At 41.5% G+C, this 25510-nt stretch overlaps 1 protein-coding gene across 2 annotated transcripts in view; it reads right to left on the minus strand.

Annotated features, from left to right (window-relative positions):
• ZDHHC2 (zinc finger DHHC-type palmitoyltransferase 2) overlaps window positions 1-25510 on the minus strand; it is a 59843-nt gene that overhangs the window by 33247 nt on the left and 1086 nt on the right. The window contains exons 2-5 of one of the 2 annotated variants that reach the window (XM_050947875.1): window positions 10757-10783; window positions 4441-4535; window positions 1799-1919; window positions 571-640 (exon numbers count right to left, since the gene is read on the minus strand). In XM_050947875.1, coding sequence (XP_050803832.1) covers window positions 571-640; window positions 1799-1919; window positions 4441-4535; window positions 10757-10783 — 313 coding nt within the window. The remainder of the gene's footprint in view (window positions 1-570; window positions 641-1798; window positions 1920-4440; window positions 4536-10756; window positions 10784-25510) is intronic. The other variant, XM_050947876.1, reaches the window with a different exon arrangement.

The following is a 25510-nucleotide window of genomic DNA, read 5'->3' on the forward strand; positions in this document are numbered from 1 at the left end:
AAAAATCTGAATAAATGTATATTAAGCTATATAATTGCTTAAATAAATGTATTCAGATATAGTGTAGCCTACAAGTTAGCAAAAAAGAGTATCAAATGGATAATTAAGGCTATATTTAGTTACAAAATAACATGTTTTAATAGTTACCAGTGAGAAAAGTACCTCTCTTTAGAAAAATAACTAAGAAGTACAGATGTAATACAAGATTATTTAAAGAAAGGTTTCCTGCTTGCTGATTTAGATCATGATTAAAACTCGTACTTCTAATCACCGATATAAATCACACCTCCCTGAACTCACCCAAGAATTGTCCAATAAAAAACAAACAAAAAAAAGTAAACAGTCTTGATATTTGTAAGGAAAAATAAAAGCAGAAACAAACCTTTAAAAATACCTTTCAGAATGTCTTTGTAACAAAGCAACAAATTTTTTTTGTAATAAATAAGGAAGTAGCAAAAATGTATTGCTCAGTTCTTTACCATTTAGCAGAGGCATTTTTTTTATTAATTATTTTCTTTTGCATTAACAGGATTTAACAGTTATTATTTAACATTAAAAGATTATTCTTACTTGTCACACACGGAACAGTGATGGCAGCGGTCTGGTTTTACAAGTTGGCATCTGTCACAGTATCTGATTGCTGAGAAGAAAAAATATCCATGTAACATTAGACCTAACATAAGGTTATGCACATTTTAACACTGTTAGACCCACTCAAAAATAAATATTTATATCAGATTCTGAATTCCCTGAAACTTCCAATAAAGTGATCCAATTTGAATTTAGTGGGAGTTGCAAGTGTTCAGCACCTCACATAAAGGCTGGCTCAGAGCTACTAATCAAGTGCATTTTGAATTTTTAATACACATGAGAAATATTCCAACAAATTGCGTTCTGGATTATTTATTAAAGCTTTTCACTGAGGCTACTTTTCAAATGAAAAAATGTCAGCATTGCAAAACCTAAAAATACAGTAAAAAGGTTATGTAACATGATTAGTAATTAATACATAAATTCACATTAATTCTAAGAAGCCATTTTAGGAGTTTATGCTAATAATAGATTTTATTTTGTATATTGCCTTTAGGATTCGCTTACTTGGCAGACATGCATAATCTGAAACTAATGACACTGATGATATAATGTAAGGCCTTTGACTGTTTAGTTTTCAGATTTGGCGTTTGCTCTTGCTGATACTTCTCCATCACTGTAGCTGAAGTGCATAGGTGGCACAATAGTAGGTGCCATAGACAATTTGATATTAATATTTACCGTTTCAGGAATGAAAAATAAGTCGAATTACGTAACCTTAAAATATACATTAAAATATACATTTCACCTTCTTGTAGAGTTTGTTAATACTGCAAGCTATCAATAACTACAGGTAAACTAGTGCTGCTTTTGAAACCAGTCTTGACCCTAGTTATGATTTTAATAGTATTAGAGTGTTTTCAATCAGTCTTCAGTTACAAATTGTAGAAGCAAAATAAAAAAATCAGATTAACTTTGACTAATATTTGAGTATTAACATGTTTTTAGTGTCTTGTTAATTCTATTACCATAATTACTCATTATTACATAGAATCTGCATTTGCAGTATGTCAAATAATGTATTTCTACTAAAAATAATAATAATAATAATAATAATAATAGGAATCATTCTTCGGTCTGTTTTTTCTTTTAAGCTTTGAAAGACAATTCATTTTTTTAAAACAATATCTAGAAATCTCACTTCCTACTGACACTGAAATGTACCAAGACACTTGTCTCATTGATCACAGAAACAAACAGCATTTACCTCCAGACACTGTCCTTGTATAGATAGGAAGGTCTCTGGCTGCTCGCCTAAAAATTTCTTGTTGGGCTTCACCTCTAGGCTCCCTTTCCAGCAACTCTTTGTCTGCATATGACAGATGGAACTGGAAAATAACGTAATTTTTAATTACTAATGCCTACAAAATTACATCTTTATGGACTTTTACTCCAACTAAAGAAAAAGGTATTTGTTAAATAATAATGGAGTAGCTGTATGTGCAAAATACTGTAGCAAATAACCCATTGTTCCCAAGAGACACAAATTCAAGTTCTGGTGTTTTTTTAATTTCTCTTCTTAGTCAAAAGCAATTTAAAACATTTCCTGATTCCACTGTGTATCAACCTAATATTGATTGCTCTCCTTAAGGTAAAACAGGAACTCCAAATGTTTAAAATTAAGCAAGATTAATTGATATATCCTTAGACCATTTGGTTCCCATTCTCTCGACAAGTTTCAAAGAAGACTAGGTCAAAGCATATTAATGAACTGTTAATGCATGTCAGCGGGGTCCACACAGTTCATCTGCAGCAGGCTAAAGCAGAGTAGATTTAAATTCACATCCCAAGTTGACACTAATTAAGTGTTCCTTTAGACAAGCCCAAGGTCCACCCCTGTGGTACTGAATTAATCCAACTGGCTAGTGAACAAGAGTTAGTTATTTTAGTCTTTCACTGTCATAAGTAGAGGCAAATAAAATAAAATATAATATGCAATAAGTAGGAAAGCAAGAAGGGGAATTGTGTTAAGGAATCATACTTAGCAAAGTAAACAAATTAGTGCACACGATGCAACGTCAATTTTCTCCCTCAACACACCTGGACAGACTAATCAAGCAGCACCGGAAGAACATACTAGGGAGTTATGGCTACTTTAACCTTATAAAGGAATAGGAGCAGTATTACAGTAGAACCTCAGAGTTATGAACAACTACACACCTCATTTGGAACTAGAAGTATGCAATCAGGCAGCAACAGAGACAAAAAAGGACAAATACAGTACAGTACTGTGGTAAATGTAAACTACTAAAAAATAAAGGGAAAGTTTTTAAAAAAAGATTTGACAAGACAAAGAAATGGCTTCTGGGCTTGTTTCATTCAAATTAAGATGGCTAAAAACAGCATTTTTCTTCTGCATAGTAAAGCTGTATTAAGTCAATGTTCAGTTGTAAACTTTTAAAAGCACAACCAGAACATTTTGTTCAAAGTTATGAACATTTCAGAGTTACAATCTCCATTCCCGAGGTGTTCATAACTCTAAGGTTCTACTGTATATCATTTTATGCTTACCTAGAAGCCAGAGTATTTTGTAGCACTAAATTACTTGTAATTAAAGGAATGATGTCAAGTAGACGTGTCCTTTAGCATCTGTTTCTACACTGCTGAACAAGGATGTTGTTGCATAATGTCACTGACAATGACGTTCAAAAGCACTACTGAAACAGTAGACATTGCCTTCTAATACCTAAATTTGCTGCATTTAATCCGATAGTCCATTTTAAACTCTAACAATATGAAATAGTTGCTTTCCATCCCAGGTATTGGATTTATCATATGATTAGCACTGAGTAACAGCCTTTTCTCAACATCTTTTATTGAAATTGGTCTGTAAGTATTTGAGTGGATCCCTCTTCTAATTATTCCTATATAGTCTTCATGCGCAACCCGACATACCAAAAGAGTATAATTATAAAAATCGTAGCATGTAAATACCAAATGAAAAATAGATTAACTTTAATTTTGTCTAATTTTGTCTTCTAGTTTTTCCAATTCCCAGTGTGGAAGTTCCATATGCTACAAAGAATGGTACCTAGAGAGTAAACCCGATCCAAGAAGTAACATGTACTATTCTTGGAGCTTATTAGGATGAATTCAGCATTCTGCTCCATCTTCCTCATATTCCTCCAGACAAGTGGATCCTTATCTGATCCCTCTGTAGTACTATAACTAAACATTAGAATTTAGATTTAACTGATTAGCTGAGTCAACTGTAGCTGGACTTACAGTATGAAAATCCTAGACATTACCTGAGCAAAGACTAATTGAGATTCTTAAAGTCTGTAGGCAGCTGTTCTACAAGGTGACCCACAAGTGAGACTCTCTCTGGCTGAGTAGGGGTTCTCCACTTTAGAAGTCCCTCTTACCCCTTCGTGCAATGGCAGCATGAGGACTTGATTGTGTATGTTCAGAAAACAGTACTTTTTGAATGGTAGGCATTTTTCGGAATATAATTGACACTAGGACAATAGGACATCTGAACTAAGGGGAGAACTTAAAACACTTCATCTCAAATACATTTGCAAAAAAATTATATACTTATGTGCACTACCCCCCAAAGAATGGACATCTCCCTAACTAAAACATTTTTATTTTATAGTCCTCTGTTAGCACACAAACGTTTGCTACATTTAATTTCTTTCCCATAATACATCAAACAACCAACATAATGGTAACAATCACTTATCACTACCAGCCAGGGCCACATTAGAACTGGTGACCTTCAGGTATACAAGGTATAAAGTGTAAAGTTGTCCAGCCCCACAAATATCATTTGACCCTTAAAATCACCTGAAAACTACATATATCAGAAACAAACATAAATGTAATTTGTCTCAAATGTCAACTTACTTCTTTTGAAGGATTCATTGGTAATGTAAAGATTGTTTTCCAGTAAGACCACACAAACAGCATGAAAAATAGGTGATAGGCAATCAGGCAGACAACTAAAATTAAAGATGGATGTAATTAATATATTATAAAGAAGAGAACAACAACAGCATTATATATGCAAACTATCAACATCATTAAGGCTGCAAGAAAATCACATGCCACAATTTTGTTCCAGAAACTGCAACTTTTAACACACACTACAACTTTTAATAGTTGCTGCAAATGTTAGTGTATTGTGACCCCATGCGGCATGTTGCAATGCTACTCAAATTTGGCCTGGCTGTTCATGCAGCACGTACGCAATGCTTCAATGCTATTCAAATTTTCCCATGCACCACCCTCCCAGCCCAGATGCTACTGGGCCCTTTAGCTCCTCCCCTCCTGTGAAGGGACACAGCACCCTGTAGCAGTTCTGATTGGTTATTCTGCCCCAGGAGGTACTCAAGCGGGGTGAGCAGCCAATCAAAGGGCTCAAATTTACTAGTGGTCTGGAGCGTCTCTCATCATTGTGAGACTGGCTTCAGCCCCAGCCAAAATCATGCCATTGTGAAAAAGCTGAGGGAGCTGGCAACACTTGCCAAGTAATAAGCCAGATTACTCAGTGCTAATGACGTTTCCACAATGCACACAGGCAAGAGGGCAGAGCAAAAGTTGTAGCAGCTACTTCAGCTCTGAATTTTCCCACTTTCGTGAGTTCAAAATATCAAAAGTAACAGTGGTGTAATGTAACTGGCACTGAATTTTTGTTCATGTTAAAGACAAGCAGAAACTCTTTAAAAATTTATTTTCGGTTCACACGCCAGTCAGAAATTAACTTATTTGTAAAAACAAAAACCTGAATCAAACCATACTGTATGGTACTTTGCTAAACAGGACAAACTGGAGTCTGATGACTAGCTTCGGAAAACAGTAAGTCTATTCTTCAGATCAGTCAGAATATCACAGGTCAATAGCAAACAAATATCACTATTACATCAGCATCTGCACTGGTCACTTTACTTGATAACTTTAAACATTTGTCAGAACAGTTTGTATTTACTCCATAATACACATGGCTTCAAGATTAATATCTGCTATTTTGAAAATAAGTAATATGATGGTACAAAACATGGGTAAGAAAGCAAATATTGATTATATGACTTTGTCTATACCATATCCTTTTGCAAATTTGTGAGTGTTATTCCCTGTACATTTTACCTCTAATACAATACTGGGAAACATCTCACTTTCATCTCCATTTTTAAGAAGGAGGAAGGAACCACTATCCAGTGAAAGGTTTATTCCACCGACATACCAGATTCAATGCCTCGAGGTATGGAGTCTGGGAATTAGGTCTGGGATCAGAAAGGTCCCTGGAAATCTATGAAGTCTCACTGTGGAGCTAGGGTGGCCAGGGAAAGCCTGAAAAGTTTAGCAATTCTGAAGACACACTAAACTGCAACTAAGGGAGAAACACTGGGCCGCTTAGAAGTTCTCTGGGGACTATGGGAGTTGAAACTGAGCTTCCTGTGTTGGGCTCCGATAAAGTGATGCTGGCAGCTGCCACCTCTCCACTACTGACTGATATGAACATGGTAGCAGACAATACCCTAGTCCTGTGAAGAATGACAAAGTAATTTGGTAATGGCACTTCATGGACAGATACCACGGATTCCACGGTATTACATCATTTTCTTTAGCCCCACAAATTTCTTCTCCCTCCATTCTCTGGAATCAATGGTGTATCATGCCCATGAGGGAAGATTCTACCACATACCTCCATGAGTGAGTGAGTGAGTGAAGACAGAGTTCTGCCACCTTCTCCCTACATCTATGGGTGAAAGAGAACTCTAATTTATCCACAGGACAAGAGGGTGTACCACTAGCCTTCCTCATACAGGGGCTGGCCGTGCTGCTGGAAAGCCTGCTACTGTTCAGGAAACTTTACACACCACCATATTTAACCTGCAGATGAGGGTGCTGAAGAGTTTACCCCAGAGAACTACATCAGCATCCATGTCCAGCTGCCTTTGACCAGATTCCAATGTGTCAACATTGTTCTGGGTGAAGGCAGTTGTGTCCAGAGTCATGGAAATGAAGGACAGCTGCACTTTCTTCCCTCACTAATGTGGCATGAGGATACAGGTGGGCTCATTTCCTGGAGTCTTCTCAACAGCTGCAGATGCTTTCAAAAGACATTCCCACCCTTTCCCTCTAAACTTCGTTTCCCTAGAGAGGAATGAGGAATAACAAAATTGGCTCAGGTGGTAAAGAGGAAAGAACAGATTCTCCTGGAATGGAACAGCTAGTGCTAATGAAGCCAAGAGCAGAAAATTGAGGGGAGTGTCATAAACAGATAGCTAAGGGTTAACGTCTCTTTCACCTGGAAAGGAGTAACCTGAAACACCTGACCAGAGGACCAACCAGGAAACAAGACTTTTTCAAATCTGGGTGGAGGGAAGTTTTGGGTGTGAGTTCTTTGTCCTTTGTCTTGTGTCTGACCCTCTCAGCTCTGAGAGTGATCTTTCTGTCTCCTGGCTTTCTAATCTTCTGTTTCCAAGTTGTAAGTACAAAGATAGTAAGACAATAAGGTTTATATTGTTTTCTTTTGTATTTACATGTGTATAGTTGCTGGAATGTGTTAAATTGTATTCTTTTTGGATAAGGCTGTTTATTCATTTTTTTCTTTTAAGCAAATGACCCTGTATTTGTCACCTTAATACAGAGAGACCATTTTTATGTCCTTTTCTTTCTTTTTTATATAAAGCCTTCTATTTAAGACTTGTTGGAGTTTTTTCTTTAGTGGGGACACCAGGGAATTGAGTCTGCAGCTCACCAGGGAATTGGTGGGAGGAAGAAGTCAGGGGGGAAAATCTCTTTGTGTTAGATTTACTAACCTGACTTTGCATACCCTCTGGGTGAGGGGGGAAGTACTTGTGTTTCCAGGACTGGAAACAGGGAGGGTGGAGTCCTTCTGTTTAGATTCACGGAGCTTGCTTCTGTATATCTCTCCAGGAACCCAGGGAGGGAACACCCGGAGGGGGGAAGGGAAATGGTTTATTCCCCTTTGTTGTGAGACTCAAGGAATCTGAGTGTGGGGGTCCCCCAGGGAAGGTTTTGGGGAGACCACAGTGCGCCAGGCACTGTATAGATTCCTAGCTGGTGGCAGCTTTACCAGGTCCAAGCTGGTAACTAAGCTTGGAGGTTTTCATGCTAACACCCATATTTTGGATGCTAAGGTCCAGATCTGGGAAAAATGTTATGACAGGGAGTGTATAGGAAATGAAGAATCTGCTGGGGCCAGTCTCTTTTAGTAGGTAAAAGTATCAGTTATGGCTAAAAGCATCATTAACAAGAATTGTAAAGATATGATTAATACTCAGTGTCTGAATTACCTCAAATTTGCACAAAAATGGGTCTCCGGCCACAGACTATTTATGCAAAATTTGAAGAGGAAATTACCATTTTGAGGATTTTACAGGAGGGAGCAAGGCTATATTATAAATCAAGTGTCAGCCTTTATGAAGAAGCTACCACCTCTCCATACAAAAGGTTCTTAAAGGCTTGGCACTGCTCAGCACAAACATGTAAATTCTCTTGTCAAAATGAAAAACTCTTTTGTTCTTTTCAAAAGCAAGTGTCATCTTTTTCAAAAATGTTATATAACCCATTATACAAACTCATAGTGGAAACAACATGAATAGAACACTCACAATTCATTCATACATTCAAGCAATCACTGATAATCAAAGAAAAAAAATGACCTGACCATCTTCATTGCTTTGTGTCAGGAGAAAAAAGGGAGTGGCCAGGTTTAAGCCAAGCCTTAGCTAATGTGAACAGAACAGATAATGGTAGAAGCATTAGGCAAGCACTGTCGATCAAACAAATACATATCCTAGTTCATGAGGCTACATAATCTCTCTATAGTGATGTGATGTGACATGACAAAGAGAGTGATGGGTTATGACAGAATTAAACAGGGATTAACTGCAGTATATAATAAAGAACTATATGGTACTGCAGACCACTGAGAGAAATTCACAATTAAAGTAATTAACAAGGGTTATTCAAACAGTTCTCTTTCATGGCACTGACACAGCACAGAATTAAAAGTTTATTAGAGAATATTTAAATAAAGATGATACAAAGAGTTTGAAGCGTCAGCATTGGTCATTGGGGGCAACATACAGAGTATAGGGGGAGGCTGGTATTTGGAAATTGGTTAGCACATAACATATAAAGACTGTAAGGTCCCCAATGCGGGGTGTACGGTGGGTGGGATCAGGAAGCAGTAAGGAAGCAGTGAGGGTACATTGCTCATACAGTGGGTTATACGCAGTCATGGGTATAAGTAAGCGGGCTGGGTAATGGGGACAGGATGACCCTCACATGGTGGGATCCAGTTCAGTGGGTTTAGGGCTCAGGGGATATGGTTCAGTAGGGGGGGCGGGGGGTTATAGGCCTCCCCCCCCGCCCCGTGGGTGCACGAAACCATGCCGGCTCACTCCTGGTATTGGCGGTGGCCGGTGATGTGGTCTGTGTAAATGTCCCTAGACCACCGGATAGTGTCCGAGACCATCAAATGTCTCATGAGCCGTGCATAGCGACGGCCCACCCCACAGGCCCTAAGTACTCGTTCGTTACAGGGGTCCCAGGCACCCAGCGCCCCGACGATCAGGGCGTCGGTGTAAACCTCGTAGCCTTTGCCAGAAGGATGTCAGCCAAGGGGGCATATTTTTCAAGTTTGCAGGTTCGGGCTTCGCGGAGGGCCGGGGTCCTGTTCTCAAACGGGATCGTCATGTCGACGAGGATGATCTTTTTCCGTTCCTCGTCCGTGACGATGATGTCCGAGCGCAGCAGGCTGTCGGTGTTGGGGATGGTGCGGTTGACTGCGATCTCACCCAGGTGTGGGGCAATGGCCTTCACCAGCCGGTCCTGGACAGCGTTGTGGCGCAGCTGCCAGGCTCTGGCGTGGGTTTGCAGCTGCACAGGACGTGGGGCAAGGTCTCCAGGGCGTATCCGCACTTCCTGCAGCGCTTGTCTTGGTTCCCGTGGTGGACGGCTCCGTTGAGCGGGACGCAGTTCAGGCGGGCGCAGTGTATGAACCGCCAGTCGGCGAAACGGGTGAAGCTGCCCGCAGGGAGAAAGTGGTTGCTGGAGTCCCAGTTGCTGGTCACCTCAAAGGCCTTGCCCTGGTCAGGTTTTTTCCTCAGGGTGTCCACGTAGAGCGCGTGGACAGCGGCCTTCAGTGACTTCTCCAGCATGCCTCTGGCTCCGGGGCTGACGATGGTGTTGCCCTCCGTCTCGATCCGCGGCACCAGGACTCCCAGCTCCTGCCGTTCCTCGCTCCATACCCAGCGGCAGCCCAGTCGTTTTCCCAGCCGGCGCGTGGCGTTGCGGGCGCGGGACCACAGCGAGGCGATGTCGCCCCTGTCCCGGGCGAATTCGCCGTCTAGGGAGCCGCTCAGGAAAGTGGCTACATCTGGGCCGGACGGAGGCCTGCCAATTCGCTTCTCGATGACGGTACGTAGGGCGGCCGCTGCGACGTTCTTTACCGTGGCGTCCGGGCACGTCAGGAGGCAGAAGGCATATGTGACGACTGCTTCAAAACGGAATGCAATTTCAAAATGTCAAAATTTCCCATTAGAGGTACTTGGAAAATGCAGGTTTCCTCTCTTTACCATGTAATGGCTATTTGGAGCTCAAAGTGAAGGAAGTTTGATTATCAAAGTCCTGACTGAACAGATGTCCACATAACAGAAACCACATCACACCTGATCTCTCTGCTGGCTGTCTCTACAGCCACATCAAATATTAAACAGATGTAGAGAATTAATTAACCTCATCCAACAGAAGTAGATTTTTTTCTAGTCAAGTGAGTAGTGGAAAAGCTTTCACTATTACTGCCTGTCTCCAGAGGTGCCTTTTATTTCCACTAAAATTCACATATTTTAAAGTACTTTTTTCAAAAGGGCCTCCTGAAACAGGACAGTACAGATAAGGAAGGAAAGACCTAGTACTACAAACTTGAGAAAACAAAAAATCACTGAAATCTCCTTATTTTTTAAAACCTTACTTCTTACAGATAAAAACAGTGGTCCTAAAAACAACAGATTAGCTTTTTGTAAGTCAGATTCATAGATCCAGTTAATGTGATATACATGATTTTGCAATAAATTTGAGGTACAGGTCTGATTATTTTTAAATCATCAAAAGGCCTGCTTATTTTTCTTGTGTTTTTCAGTTTCATTAAATGACAATATTGTTTAAGATATATATCTCTCTCTCTTACCTTTTTCTCCAATATTTGCCATAGATACTGCAAAAAAAAAAAAAAAAAAAAAAAAAGAAAAAACATGATTTGCTATAATTTGGAAACAGATAAAGTCCTAAATCAAATATTCCAAACATTAATTTCCCAACATTCTTTTGATTGTAAACAAAACATGAAAACTTCAAGTTTGGACACACGGTATTTTTACACTGAATCATGCTTTTATTAAAATGTGTTTTTGTGATGATTAAATAAATTATCAACACCAAGTCAGAACTGAGCTGTGGTGCTGGAACAATGTTTATAGTGAGGGTGTGGAGAGCCACTGAACCAAACTTTAAACTCTGTATATAATGGAAACCACTTCAAGTCAGGGGGCACGGCAGTCCCCTCAACACCCCTAGTTCCAGCACCTATGGAGCCGAGATTAGAACTCGGTCATTTTTGGCACACACTCCGTTTCACTAGACCAGGGATTGGCAACCTTTGGCCCACGGCCCACCAGGAAAAGCTGCTAGTGGGCTGGGAGGGTTTGTTTATCTGCAGTATCTGCAGGTTCAGCCGATCGCAGCTCCCATTGCCACGGTTCGCTGTCCCAGGCCAATGGGGGCTGGGGAAAGGGTGGCCAGCACATGCCTCAGCCCGCGCTGTTCCCCACAACCCCCATTGGCCTGGGACAGCGAACTGTGGCCAGTGGGAGCTCTGATCAGCCAAACCTGCAGATGTTGCAGGTAAACAAACCATCCCAGCCCGCCAAAGGCTTTCCCTGGCGGGCCACGTGCCAAAGGTTGCCGATGCCTGCACTAGACCATACAGCCTCTCCCATTAGGCAGAATTTCACATAAAACTGCCAACATTCCAGCAATATTGCCTTAATCAGTCATCCGTAAAGTTATGATGACAGCCTTCTGAGAAAACAAACAAGTGATCTAATAAGCAGATTGATTTTACTACGAATACTCTGAGTGTTATACAACAATACAGAAACTCACTACTGCCACTTCAAAAGGATGGTTCTTTTAAAGCAGTCACTAGCTTTTTGATGTGCAGCTGGAGTATAATACAGAGCAGATATCACTAAAAAGAATAAAGCCATTCCAGCAATTCCTCTAAAGGTGAAATGTAAAGCAAGGCACATTTACTGCTCGCTTATACGAAAATTGGCTCTACTTGTTCATTTATTTTTTAATTCCTTCCTCCCCATTCCAGCTTGTCTTGTTTCTTTTATCACTGGGAATATCAAGTCCTGACTTCTCTTTTTTTGATGAGGACTTTTGCAAGATTTTGGGGGACCAGAAGGATGGCACTGTTAAAGGCTGCAATCACAGATGAAACTACCACCCAGGTTAGCTTACAAGGAAAACTTCATGCACACAGGCCATCTTTACAATAGACTTCTGTTCCTCAAATTTCGCTGCTGTTAGTACCACTACTGGAAACGCGTATGTGAGCTCAGGACAGAGGGACACCAGCATTTTAATCAATGTACAGTTCTGTTCAGAGCAGGTTTACATGATAAGGTGGTTAAGATACTGGTGCCCTGTCTACACTCCACTGTTGCTACCACTAGTGGAGCTCCCTTCCTTTGTAAGGTCTATATGCTGCAATGGACTCACCTACCGTAGTACCAGATTGACTTACCAACTCAAAGGAAAAGGCATAAACAGAGTCCTGCTCAACCTGATACAGAGCACCAGCAAATTCCATGGCCTTCCACTCAATGTTCCTCCCTTGGTTCATTCAAGACCCTGGAGATACCTAACCAAAGTATCCCTGCCAATCATAGTTATTGTTTCAGGCCACAGAGGGAGAGGCAGTTACTTTGGTAGCTGATTCAATAAGGATTCTGAAGAGGAGCACTAGCATCTTGGACTCTCAATTTAACTGGCAGGGAATGTTAAGTGCAGTGTAGTAGTATGATGTGCTCTCACTGGGCACACTTCACATGTGGAGCGCTACAAGCAGCAGTAGCTGCACCTTTTTTTGACCTTCAAGATCAGCCTCCTGTGAAAACTATTGCAATAGTCTAACCTTAAGGAGACAAAAGCACAGATCTCCATGTCTAATCACATCCTCAGTAGACAGGGCACATTCTCATCAGATGAAAGATGAAAACATTACTGACTACTTGGAAATGCACAGAAGAGTTGAAAAGGACAATAAAATAATGAAAGAACTGACGAATACATCCAACTTATCAAATATCCATAGCCCAGCTATCAATTTCGCAAAATGCTGCTCTCTTCCAACCATCACCATCTCTATCTTGTCTACCTTAGCCTGCCATTTTTCCTCCACGTCCCTATTTTAACCAAACATCGGAACTGCAGGGAGACCACACTGTCAGTCCTGGAAGAGAACAGCTAGGTCTCATCAGCATATTGGTGGCACAACAATAGATTCTCAATCGCCTTTATAAGGTAAGCGAGAGGGACTGGAAGATTGAGCTACATAGGACTCCAAAAAGGTAAGCATCCTTAGTGAAGAGGAGCAACTGCTATCATCACTCAGATCTTTCCCACAGGAATGCTCAAAGCTACCATAAAGACTTCCCAGAAGTAGGCAGAAAGCACTTCATGATTCACAGTATCACAGCTACCCAGTTCTGTAGAAGAACTGGATGGAAAATGGTTTTCAAAAAATGTTTCATCTTGAACCAGGACAAAAAGTCAAAACCTGAAATTTTTCACAGGAAGGGACTTCCAGAAAAACTCCATTTTGGGAGAAGCTGGAAAGCTCTTGTGAATTTCACGTTCTACCTGTAAAATTGACAAAAGCCTTCCATCCAGCTAGCAGGGAGGCAGAGTCAGGGCACTCAGCCTCAGCAGCCCTGCTAGAAGGTTTTTCTCAATTTCACTTTCTGGCTGCAAGTAGAAAATGGTATTGACAAAAGCCTTCCAGGCAGGCTGCCCTCATTTAAGTTTTCCTAACAGAAAAATAAAATTACTTAACAAAACTGGAGTTTTCCAATGGAAAATTTTGATTTTGCAAACAAGGCCATTTTCCATCATGAAATCATTCCCAAACAGCTGTATTCGGTAACTACTTAGGCATTATATGCTGTTGTAAGCCTCCACTTGTGGTTATTTATCACACTTCCTTTCAGACGATCTGTTTAAGATCAAAAGTTTCCAGAAGCTATTTACTAATTGCTATTATCAAGAACAGTGGTTCCCAAACTTGTTCCGCCACTTATGCAGGGAAAGCCCTGGTGGGCCGGGCTGGTTTGTTTACCTGCCACTTCCGCAGGTCCAGCTGATCGTGGCTCCCAGTGGCCGCAGTTTGCTGCTCCAGGCCAATGGAAGCTGCTGGAAGCGGCAGACAGTACGTCCCTCGGCCTGCGCCACTCTCAGCAGCTCCCATTGGCCTGGAGCGGTGAACCACGGCCAGTGGGAGCCGCGATCTGCCGGACCTGCAGACGTGGCAGGTACACAAACCGGCCCGGCCCGGCCCGCCAGGGCTTTCCTTGCACAAGCGGCGGAATAAGTTTGGGAACCACTGATCTAGAGGAAACTACCCTTTCATTTCAAAAGGCTAATCTAGACCAGGAAGTTTCACCAGTTTAAACTTAAGTTGTGATTTTAAACTTATTTAGCTAAGCCAGCGCAAGAGACTGTGCGGGCATTCTTATTTTGGTTTAAATAAGGTTTATTTCAGTTTAAGTCAATTAAGAATTAGGGCTGGTCTACAAAAGCTACAAAATAGTCTATAAAAAAGCTGGTTTGAAAAAGCTTTGACCTAGCTGTGCACAAGTCTATGTTTAAATTTCTTTCCTACCAACGTAAGTGTCCTGTTACAGCGACACAGTAACATCACCTCCTAAGCAGAGTTCAGCCACAGTCAATGTACTGAGGTTGACCAGCGTGAGTGTAGACACTATTACTTATGTTGAGCCTAACAGTCCTCCAGCAGCTGTCCCAAAATGCCAAACACTGACCACTCTGGTCCACTGCCCAGGGATCACGGAGACCAGAAGGACCCTCTCCTCTTTAAGCCCCACTAATTTTTGAAATGTTATTTCCTGATTGTCCAGATTGGCAAACACAACATGCAGCTCTCCCCTGTTGTGTGTAACTGCCCAACTGATCATGTCAGCTACCTCCAAGCTAGAGTGCACCTGGAGTAGATATTGTATCTCCTGGGCCAGTGGGGAAGAGAGGCTGAGCAGGCACAGCTATGAACTAGCCATAGAACACAGCCAAATAGAATGGGGGATGGAGAAGAAGGAACTGTGGGAAGCGTATCAGAAGGCCAGGGAGGTGAACAGTCATTCTGGTGTTGAGTCGCAGACCTACTGCTTTTACAAAGAGCTGCATGCCATATTTAGCCGAGACCCTCACCACTACTACCCCACAGACCACCATGGATACCTCTAATGGGGGACATGTAACCAGGGGCCCAGCTATGCCTGCAAGCCAGGACCTTTTTGAAACTCCACTGTAGTCCAGTCAGGCGAGCACAAGTAAGCCTGATGAAGGGGCAGAAACCTCAGGTAAGTCTGTAACTGTATTTCCCATTAAAATGATGTAGTGATGGTGCCCCCAACTTCAAAGGACACAGCAATCCACTCTTCATTAATATCCACGTACTAGAAGAGGTAGCACTACAAAGAGGTAGCATTATCTTGTTTTTCATTCCTCATAGTTAGGCAAGGGGGTCCACACGGAGCAGTTTATGTACACAGGGATGTCCCTTGAATCTTCCTGAAAGATCTCGATGGAACTTTCATGCAGGTACTCTGCAATCTTCTGCTGGAGGTTTCTACATATGGCAGCCTCTTCCTTCACAGTAGGACACTTCCCCTACACCAGTCAGCAATAACTTCAGCAGGCAGCACTGCAATACACAGTCTAGCAGCATACAGGCCTGGGTGGGCGCTTTGGAACAGCAGCAGCTGTGCTTTCCATGCCTTTGTTACACACAAGAGTGCGAGATCAGCTAAAATCACCACTGCCTGTGGACAATGGTGCCAGTATACAGTGCCATTGCCCTGTATTTATAGTTCCATGCAACCGAGCAATTCCCTCCTCATTTCCCTCACCCCGGCAGGCCATACTCACCAGGGCTGGTGCTGTGAGTGGCGCCATACACAAGCACTCCCAAGCAGAAGTGTCAATAGACATGTCTTGTTTAAAACTTTAGGGGAGAAAGGGAAAGAAGTTCCAAACCTTAACTCCTGCTCTTTTTTGTGACTATACTGACAATGGTACTTCTGTGTGTTTTATCTGTAGCTGCTGCCATGGCACCCTTGAGCGGTTCCCTCTCCACATTCCCACAACTCCTGAGCCAGACAAGGAGGAGAAAGAAAAGGATGTTGGATGACATGTTCAGTGAGATCCTGCAAGCCAGTGCTGCATCAGACCTTGAGCAAAAGGCCTGGAAGATGAACACTGCAGCTGACCTAGAGAAGGAAAGAGCAGACTGGAGAAAGGCTCTGAAGTCCCAGTAGGAAAAGAAGAGGGAGATGCACCAGGACATAATGGGGCTCCATTAATTTATTAAGTTTTTAATATATTTGCTTTTAAAATTGCACAGATTTTTTTCTCTGCACTGGTTTTGTTACTGACTACAATTCTATTATTTGGAAAATAATTTGTCTTTAGTAGTTCACAACATATGCTGCAGAGTGCCTAGCAGTTCTGAAAGCACCCACTTATTTGTTACTGTTCAGCGTGACAACTCACGGGATCAATAATGTACAGCAAGCATTGCAAAATTAATAGCTGCATTTGTTTCACAGATATTATGCAGGACACAACAGACAGCTATAACCTTTGGAATGATTTTTCATTGAGTTCCAATCTTATGAGTAAACAATGCCAGCATCCCTTCAATCTACCAAAAGTTCATTCAACTGTCATTCTGCACCTGCTGCGCTGGTAGCTGAATATTTCATTGATGCACTCAAGTTGGTCAGTATTTGGCTTCATAAGTCAGAGGAGCAAGAGGCTGGTGTGGCAGGTTGGACTCCTTAAGGTGCCACCTTATGTGCTGAGATACCACTGAGCCCACCTGTTATGTCAGCCTGGGCACCCTTTTTACCTGTCTTGCTGTTCTAGGCTATTAAGCCTTCTCCAGCACACACACAGACAGGGCCATACCCAACTGCTGAACAAAACAGACACTGAGATCAGTGTCTGGGAAGGCTCAGCTTCAGGGACTTGCCCCAGCACTCAGGTGTCCACTTCCCTTGGAGTGCAGACCTCAAGGTATATCATGAAATCCGCCTCCTCCCTCAATGTGGAGGAAGGTATGCACAGCCTCTTATCCCCCCCCTGCGGACGGGGCAGTGCACAGAGCCCCAGGTTATATTATAAAGAAGAAATAAGTTTATTAACTACAAAGGGTGGATTTTAAGTGAATATAACAGACAAAACAAAGCGGATTACTAAGCAAATAAAACCAAACACACAAACTAAGCTTATTTCACTAAAGAAATTGGTTAAAAATAGTAATTTATCACCCTAGATATCATTGCTGGCAGATTACAGAAAGTCTTGAAAGGCAGCTGCACTGCTCTCCAGCTTGACCCCTCAAGTATTGTTACTCACAAGCTAGACGTCCTTCCACCCTAGGCTCAAGTCTTCTCCCCCCCCAGTTCAGTTCTTGCTTCCAGGTGTTTTTCAGTGTCTCTTAGGGTGGAGAGGCAGAGGAGAACCTCAGTGATGTCACTCCCCTGCCTTATATAGCTCTTGTGGAAGAACACTGGCATTCCAAGCGGTGGGTCCAGTACCAGGTGACTCAGACCCTTGTTTCTGTAGGGCTGTGGCAGCCATTACTTGCAGGCCATCTGGAGCATCCACAGGAAGACTAAGCTCTTTCACAGTCCATTGTTTTTGCTAATGGGCCATTAGCCCTGTCTGGCTTTTCCATTGTTGTACCTGAAGGGTTAGTTGGGGGTGACACCCAAAGTAACATATTTGAAATACAGATACATGGTCAATATTCCTAACTTCAGATCTGAAAGTGATACAGAAATACAAATCGGATAATCACATTCAGTAAATCATAACCTTCCCAATGATACCTCACATGAGCCATCTTGCATAAAGTATATCTCAGTTATGTCATTCATAACAAACATTTTCATAAAGAATATGGAGTGAAACGTCACAGCTGGTCCCTCAATATCACTATTAGAATTTCAGCATCGCCAATGGTAATCTGCCAGTCAGGAAAGAGAACCCTGCTTGCAGCTTTCTGAACAGTCCTGTGTTCTTAGAGATAGGAGAGACATGCTTCTTCCCTGACCAGCCCACATTGATGTCAGTGAAGCATTCCCAGTGATCCACCAATACTTACATAAACATAGAAAAGTAGTTCTTTCTGTTGATGTACTCTGTGGCAAGGCAATTTGATGCCAAAAAGGGATATGCATGCCATCTATTGGTCCACTGCAGCTTTAACAGATTTGTGCAGGTTTTCAGTTCCAAGTTTCTGATTATTATACCCAGAAAGTATTAGCCCATCTGCTCATGAAATACCCACAAATTATTGTCTATTCTTTTTTCCCATTGTATTGTGTAAACATACTATACTGCTCTTCTTCAGGTCCATTCCAATCCTTGCACCTGAGACTATCAACATGAATCTTTCTACAAGTAAAAATAGCATATAACTTTTTAAATAATGCAAATATATATTTTTCAACTTGGAACATTGTAGTTTCTCAGATAAAAGTTGCAGACTAGCTAAAATTACTGGGGGTTCCTCAGTGTGGGCAGGTTGACTGATAGGCAAGGAAGAACAACAGAAACTGAGACAGGGAGAGAAAACTATAAACAGATCCTATGTCCTACATAGCAATCAACATTACTCAAAATGTACCCCTGGCAGTTTGGGGGGAGAGGGGCCTAGGCTGGCTGGCAAAAGAGGGCTCAATTGCTTCTTTCAGAGTCTCTTCTGCACCCCTACCTTCAACATAGGAGTTCAATTCTTTCATGAGTTTAGGAAGGGGAAGGGTAGCTGGGAGGAGGAGGTGGGGGGGGGAGATAACAGCTAATTAGATGGTGTGCAGGGAGCAGCAGAAGGCCACTGGCTCCCATGCAGAAGCACACTTTCCCCCTGGCTGGATTGCCACTACAAAAACTCAGAGCAACAGCTCCCACCTGTAATTAGAATAGAATTAGAATTCTAATCTTCCCTGGAATTAGAATAGAACTGGGGTTTCCTGTGGGCACTGCCCTCAAGTCAACTTTTTGGACTGGGAAGGAATTTTTCCCTGCCGAATTGGCCAGGGAAGGATGGAGTTCTTTTCACCTTCCCCTCAGCAACCCAGTGAGTAGATTAAGAAATAAAATTCAAGTAGTCACAGCTTAGCAGGTGGTTAGCACAGGTAATTGTTTGATTGGGCTCTGGCTCCCTAAATTACCAGAACTGAAAGTGGATTTAGGGGAAGGCATCCCCTAAAGAAGCTGGAAAATAGGGCTGGCACTCCTAGTGTCTGGCACAGGGAGGAAACAGCCCCTTAACACTCAGAGGAGGAGAAGGTGGTGGGGTCCTAGGAACAGGCAGAGAACAGGTATGGAGGGGTGAGGAGCCGATGGCAGGGATAAAAATATGTTGGTTGGGAGCGTCCACAAACATTCAAAACAAATGTCTATATTTAAACTCCCCCCCCAATAATTGGAGAAAAAATTGTAAAAACTAGGTACTTATAATTATACCTTTTAATAATCTGTGATGTACATTACATACTTTTGTTAGAAAGCAAATAATATTTATTTAAAGATAAATAGTTAATAGGATGTATGTATTCAAAATCATAGTGATTACCTGGATGCGTAAGGATTACTCACATTAAGAGTTTCACGGTCAGGCGATCATGATCCGTTTCATGAGATCCTTTCAGCACTTTTGCAAATAATTTATATCACATTGATGCTATTATGTATCAACTTGTGTAAAAGCCTTTCACTCCAACTCTATTACTTGGAGAGTATAATTTCACCACCACCAGAAAGTGACTTTGGAAGGAAAGAAAGCATAATATCTAAGCCTAGAAAGAATATTGTATGAGTGGAAGATTTTTCTCCAACTCAATGTGATGCACTGTAAGTTGAGCAAACATCATGCTGAACATTGACTGAAAACGAGTATTTTTTTGAAGATTAAGTTTCACAAGCAGAGAATAGCAGCTCTGTAGAAATTATACTTTGAGTAGACAAAGTTCATCTCTATTCTGAGGGCCAGCACAAGGCACATTCCCCAGTGAAGTCCTATTTGAAGGAGTTAAGTGGGATTTTAAAGATGCATACGCATTTCACTGGCCTACTACACAAGAGTTAATTTTACCTAGTCTAAGTTATAAGAGTTCCACAAACGTGAAAGTGTTCAAAGTTTTAGGAGAAGGAAAAATATAGTGCTTCCAAAACATGGTAGTATCATTAACACAAACTCTCAGATCTCAGGTCAAACTGGATCTTCCTCCACCCAAATGTGAAAGTCCAATTAAAGTTCTAATACCTTTTTCTGTGTTCCGGTGTATGAATCCCTACAGCAGAAACATCCTCACTCTCTCTCCCCCCAAAAGAGAAAAAACAATTTTGAAAAATTCTCCTTTTAAAAAAATACAACTATTTATAGATGGCTGCTGTATAATGCTTCCTCTTTACATATCTCTAACCAAAGTAACATTTGAAACATTTGCGAATATCTGCTTTTGTATTCTAAAATAAGAAACCATGCATTTATTAAAATAAATGGTGATTCTCCGTCTTTCCAGGAGCAATATGGTAAACCTTAGAATTAAAATCAGCAATATTTAGAAAATTGTTAAACTGGACAAACAACAGCTGATCTGTTTTTGTCTTGGTAGCCTGGCCTTGAACTTTGGTCAATGTTATTTTCATTTTAACTATAAATCTATTCCTAGCTAGACTGGAAGATTTAGAGTTGAAGTAAGGAGAAAAATGTAGCAAATTTGTTTTCTTCATATACCTACAAAAGAGCTTACTAAACCTAGTATAGTAGTATTATTGCCAGCTCTGGTTTTCCTTGTACAAATGTGGGGTGGGATGGAGTAGAGAAAGAAGATTCCACTTCAATCTGCTATTTTCACTTTCTAAGTTGCAAGTTCACTGTTGTTCAATGTTCAAAATGTATATGTACTGATTGTATCTAGCTTATGTTTTTTTCCCCAGTTTTTTAAGTCATAATTAACTCCCATAATATGTCATTGAACCTGATAAGATGACAGAACAACAATGAAGAACAACGCAAATATTTAAAAATTCTCTAATTTAATGCTTATGCTTTTACAGACATAATCCATTGTAGGCACAAGTGATTGAATTTAGATGTCTATCTCACTATGCCCACAAATCTAGTATAAATTATTTCATTTGTACCTACAATTTTGCCTGGAAATCAATGTTAGTGCAAAAATCAGAGGCCATGCTGAAATTTAAAAAAAATTCACACAAGGAATTTAATAGCCTTGTTTTTTAAAAGTACCAAGTACTCACAACTGCTGTTGAATTCAATAGAAGTTGCAGCAACATCTGCAAATCAGAACTTAAGTGATTTGCCAAAGGTCACATAGCAAATCAGTGGCAGAGCTAGATTAGACCCTTGCAGATTGTGGCACCAGGTCTCAACCAGTGCTGCTTCTTCAGTAATGTATTTTTGAATTTACTCTTAGATGTGGGAAAACTGGTATCACAAATTATTAATATTTTAAAATAGCAAGTCACCAAGATTTCTGTTTAGAACTGGGTGCTATTTAGTAGTATCTTGTGAAGCCCCCAAAATACAAGATCAGTGCAAAAAAATTATATTTCTGGAAGTCACTAAGTAACATACTCAGGCCTCAGGGACTGTGCTGCTTTAGAGTTTTGTACTGTTGTGTTTAGCTGATAACTTTTTACAATTTAAGTATGTGTACATTTAGCCCCTATTCCAAATCCTGTAAAATAAATCCAAATACGTGCATACTCAGGGCCGTAGCAACAAAGAACGTGGCCCCCTCCGAACATATGTCCGGCGCCCCTTACAATGGAGAAACGATAAAAAACTAAACAACTAAATTAATAACATTTATCCGCCAACCGCCATTATGAACGCAAATACACATTCTCTGAATGGGTCCAATTAAAATTTGAAACTGACCGACAGACAACTGATGTAGCCAATAGCACATGCATCTGAGGAAGTGGGTATTCACCCACGAAAGCTCATGCTCCAAAACGTCTGTTAGTCTTAAGGTGCCACAGGATTCTTTGCTGCTTTTACAGATCCAGACTAACACGGCTACCCCTCTGATACTCAATAGCATTATGATGTATCATAATGACTTCACGGTTTTGTCAGTAAAACCGACATAGATTGTGCAATAGCGTCAATAAATGTCACTTACCTAGTTATACCTTACATTTTTTTTTGCCACTTTTAGGGGCCCCCTTCCTGGCGGGGCCCCCTCCGGTTGGAGGGTACGGAGGCCGCTCGCTACGCCTCTGTGCATATTGCTTGGGAATGAAATAGTTTGACACTGACCTACGTCCACTTGCACTTCCTCCTTGGAGATGTAATTCAAGTACACCAAGCCCACATTTTCTCCTATAGGCCAGGCTTGTTGGCCAGACTACATCTCCCATGATGGAGCCTCACAGCATACCATGCCAGACACATGGTTGAGGTATATTGTGAGAGATGCAGCCTTGCTCGAAAGCCCACTTCACAGAAGAGAACATAGAGAAGAGGCACCACAGCTCCTCAGAAGGACGTGGTTTAAAGTCAAACTAAGTCAAAATGAAACATTTTCTTTCAATCCAAACTGTTGAAAAGAAATGTTTCAATACTTCCAAAATGAAAGTGCAAATGTTCATCTCAAAAACCAAAATATTCAACTTTTCATTGAAAAACCAAAACACTCCAAACCCAGAAATTCTCCACAGAAAGGAAACAATTTTTGTGAAAAAAGTTTTTTTTAAAAACGCAATTTTCCACTGAAAAACATTTTTGATGGAATTTTTTTTAACCAGCCTTCTAAATCTCTCCTAATTACTAGAGAGAAAGGTGTTTAATAATCCACAAATAGACCCTCATGTATTAGAAAACTTGCAGGTTAATGGAGGAGGTCACATTGCAAGCTGCCATAAAAGAACTTGTGAAGATGAGGACTAAAAGAAGCACATACATTGATCTAGACATGAGTCACCTAACAATTTTCAGTAAGAAATTTGTACTTGAAAAATTACAGTAAGCCCAAGGGTTACGTACTGCACACGTTCCCAGTTACATCACTCCTTTTCTACAACAGCCACTTCCTCAAACAAATATTTATCTTTAGCCATGGCCTTCAACAAGACATCCAGAAAAGTCACAGAAAGTAGCTTCATGTTAGAACTACCAAGTCTTCAAGAGAGTCATCAAAAAAAAGTTAAGATTTAATTATTTTTATCATATTCTGTAATAAACAGTGTTCATGGAATTGAAGCCTTTCCAAATAATCAATGGATCTTGTAGTTATCACACTCCTGGGCTTTGGTGTTAAAACAACAAAGAAGCAGTTCACTGCCTTGTAAAACTACTCCACTAAGAATGTCATCCCTTAGTTGCATGTCAAAATACTTACTAAAAGCATAGCTAACGAGATTTATCATCATGGTGTTATTTTTTATCTTAATTCTTCAGTTTTGCTTTATACATGATAAAATTATTAACTCTTACACAGAGCCTTTGGTACAATTTAAGCACCAACTTATTTGACTTCAAAATATCACTTAATGACTAGGCCGGATATGCCTAAGTCTAGTTTATTAGCTAGGGTGCAAGCTATCTTTTTTATAAGCTCCTTTGTTAGATAATTCAAGTCATGTAACAGGAAGTCTGTGACGGAAATGGTCTATAACAGAGAAAGAGAAAATTAATGCTTATATTAATGAACATAACTTTTAGCAGTATCATTAGGATTCTTGCTAGCACCTGTAACCACAATGAGCACCTGTGACAATCAGGGTCCAGACACCAGAAGAGCACAGGTTTGATTCAACCCCCCAAAAATAAGCAATTAAACCAATTTGATGGCATACTACGTTATCTCACTGTAAAAGTGTATTGAGTAAGATCTTTTATGAAAGCTTGCAATGCACTGAACAAGTCATTGTGAGATATGTATACAAGTTACTGTTATGAATATCTGTATGTATATGTAGAAAGTTGTAACTGTAGAGCAACTTCAGCATCACCTCACAATAGGGCAGTGAAGCAATCAGGCAGAGAGAGGTTACTTCCCCAGATGAGACTGCTTCTAGCACCTAGTCACTGTCCAGCCCAGGAAAAAACAATGAAGAAACAAAGCAAATGAGAACAGCTTGCAACTGAAAAGAAAACCCCAGTCTTTGAAAACTAAGAAAGGAGGGAGCTCTCCCGCTGGCATAATTAAACCACCCCAACAACTGTTGGTAGCCAAGAGCAGATTTACCATGAAACACAACATGCGGTGGCACGGGGTCCCCAATGAGAGAGTGGCCCCCAAAATGCAGGACAAATCTCATCTCACAACCTGCCCCTGAATCCCGGCCAGTGGCACAGCAGGGCTCAGACAGGCAAGCTGCCAGCATGCCGTGGACCCATGCCGCTCTCGTCTCTGGTGCAGTGGGGGAGGGAGTCTGCACGCTGCCCCTGGCCTGGGCAGCGCACGGAGATTCGCTGCCCGCCTCCCCCAAGGGGCATGCAGAGCTGTGTCAGCAGCAGCACAGCAGGGCTAAGGCTTCTCCCTGCCTGCTCAGCCTCCCTCCCTCCGTGCCAGACCACTCCTGGAAGCAGCTGGCATGTCCCTGCGGCACCTGGAGAGAGGTGTCTCCATGTGCCGCCTCCACCCCAAGCACTGACTCCGCAGCTCCCATTGGCCAGGAACTGCAGCCCCAATGGGAGCTGTGGGGGCAGCACTTGCAGGCAGCAGCGCACAGAGATCTCCTGCCCGCCCCCCACCCCACCCCAGAAACCGCTGCCAGAGGGGTGCTGTGTGCCAGTCGCTTTGAGAGCTGCGCCGTCCGAGGTAAGCAGTGCTTCCCTGACCCCCTCCCGCACCACAACCCCTTGCCCTAGGCCAGAGCCTGCACTCAATCTTCCTCCTAGAGCCCACACCTCACCCCCCCCCCACACCCCAACCCCCTATCAAGGTACCTCACTTCATTTTCATTTACTTCCCATTATTTAAAACATAGGAAGAGGATGAAGAAAAAAATGAAAAAATGGGGAAGAGATAAAAGAGAATGTTCTTTTTCTTGGCTAGGTCCCGAAGGGGCCCCCCAAAAATGAAGCTGTGCACAGGGCCCCACTAACTCTAAATCCACCACTGGCAGTAGCTATGTCACTAGGAGACGCTCTCCCACTGGCATAGTGCTGTCCATGGCAATGCTGCTATCAGTGAAACTTATGTTGGTAGTGGTGGTGATGAGGGGGTGTTTTTTCACACCCCTGACCGACAAAAGTTTTGCCAACAAAAGCACTATTGTACACAAAGCCTTAGTGCAAATAGTTATGAAGAGAGCTACTGTTCACATACCATTAAGGGAATGCACCCCAACGGTTATGTTTAATTAATATAACGGTTGCATCTGACGCAGTGGGCTTTTTACCTATGAAAGCTTATGCCCAAATAAATCTGTTAGTCTTTAAGGTGCCACTGGACTCTTAAGTCTGTATCCACAAAAATACATGGCTACCCCTCTGATACTTGAAACGGTTATAATGTAACACATAAAACAGATGGGAATACTTAGCATACCTGTGTAATTTAAGTACTGTATATTGTTTTAAAAGGGGAAT

Source organism: Gopherus flavomarginatus, chromosome 3 (genome assembly GCF_025201925.1).
Source record: "Gopherus flavomarginatus isolate rGopFla2 chromosome 3, rGopFla2.mat.asm, whole genome shotgun sequence".
NCBI lineage: Eukaryota > Metazoa > Chordata > Testudines > Testudinidae > Gopherus > Gopherus flavomarginatus.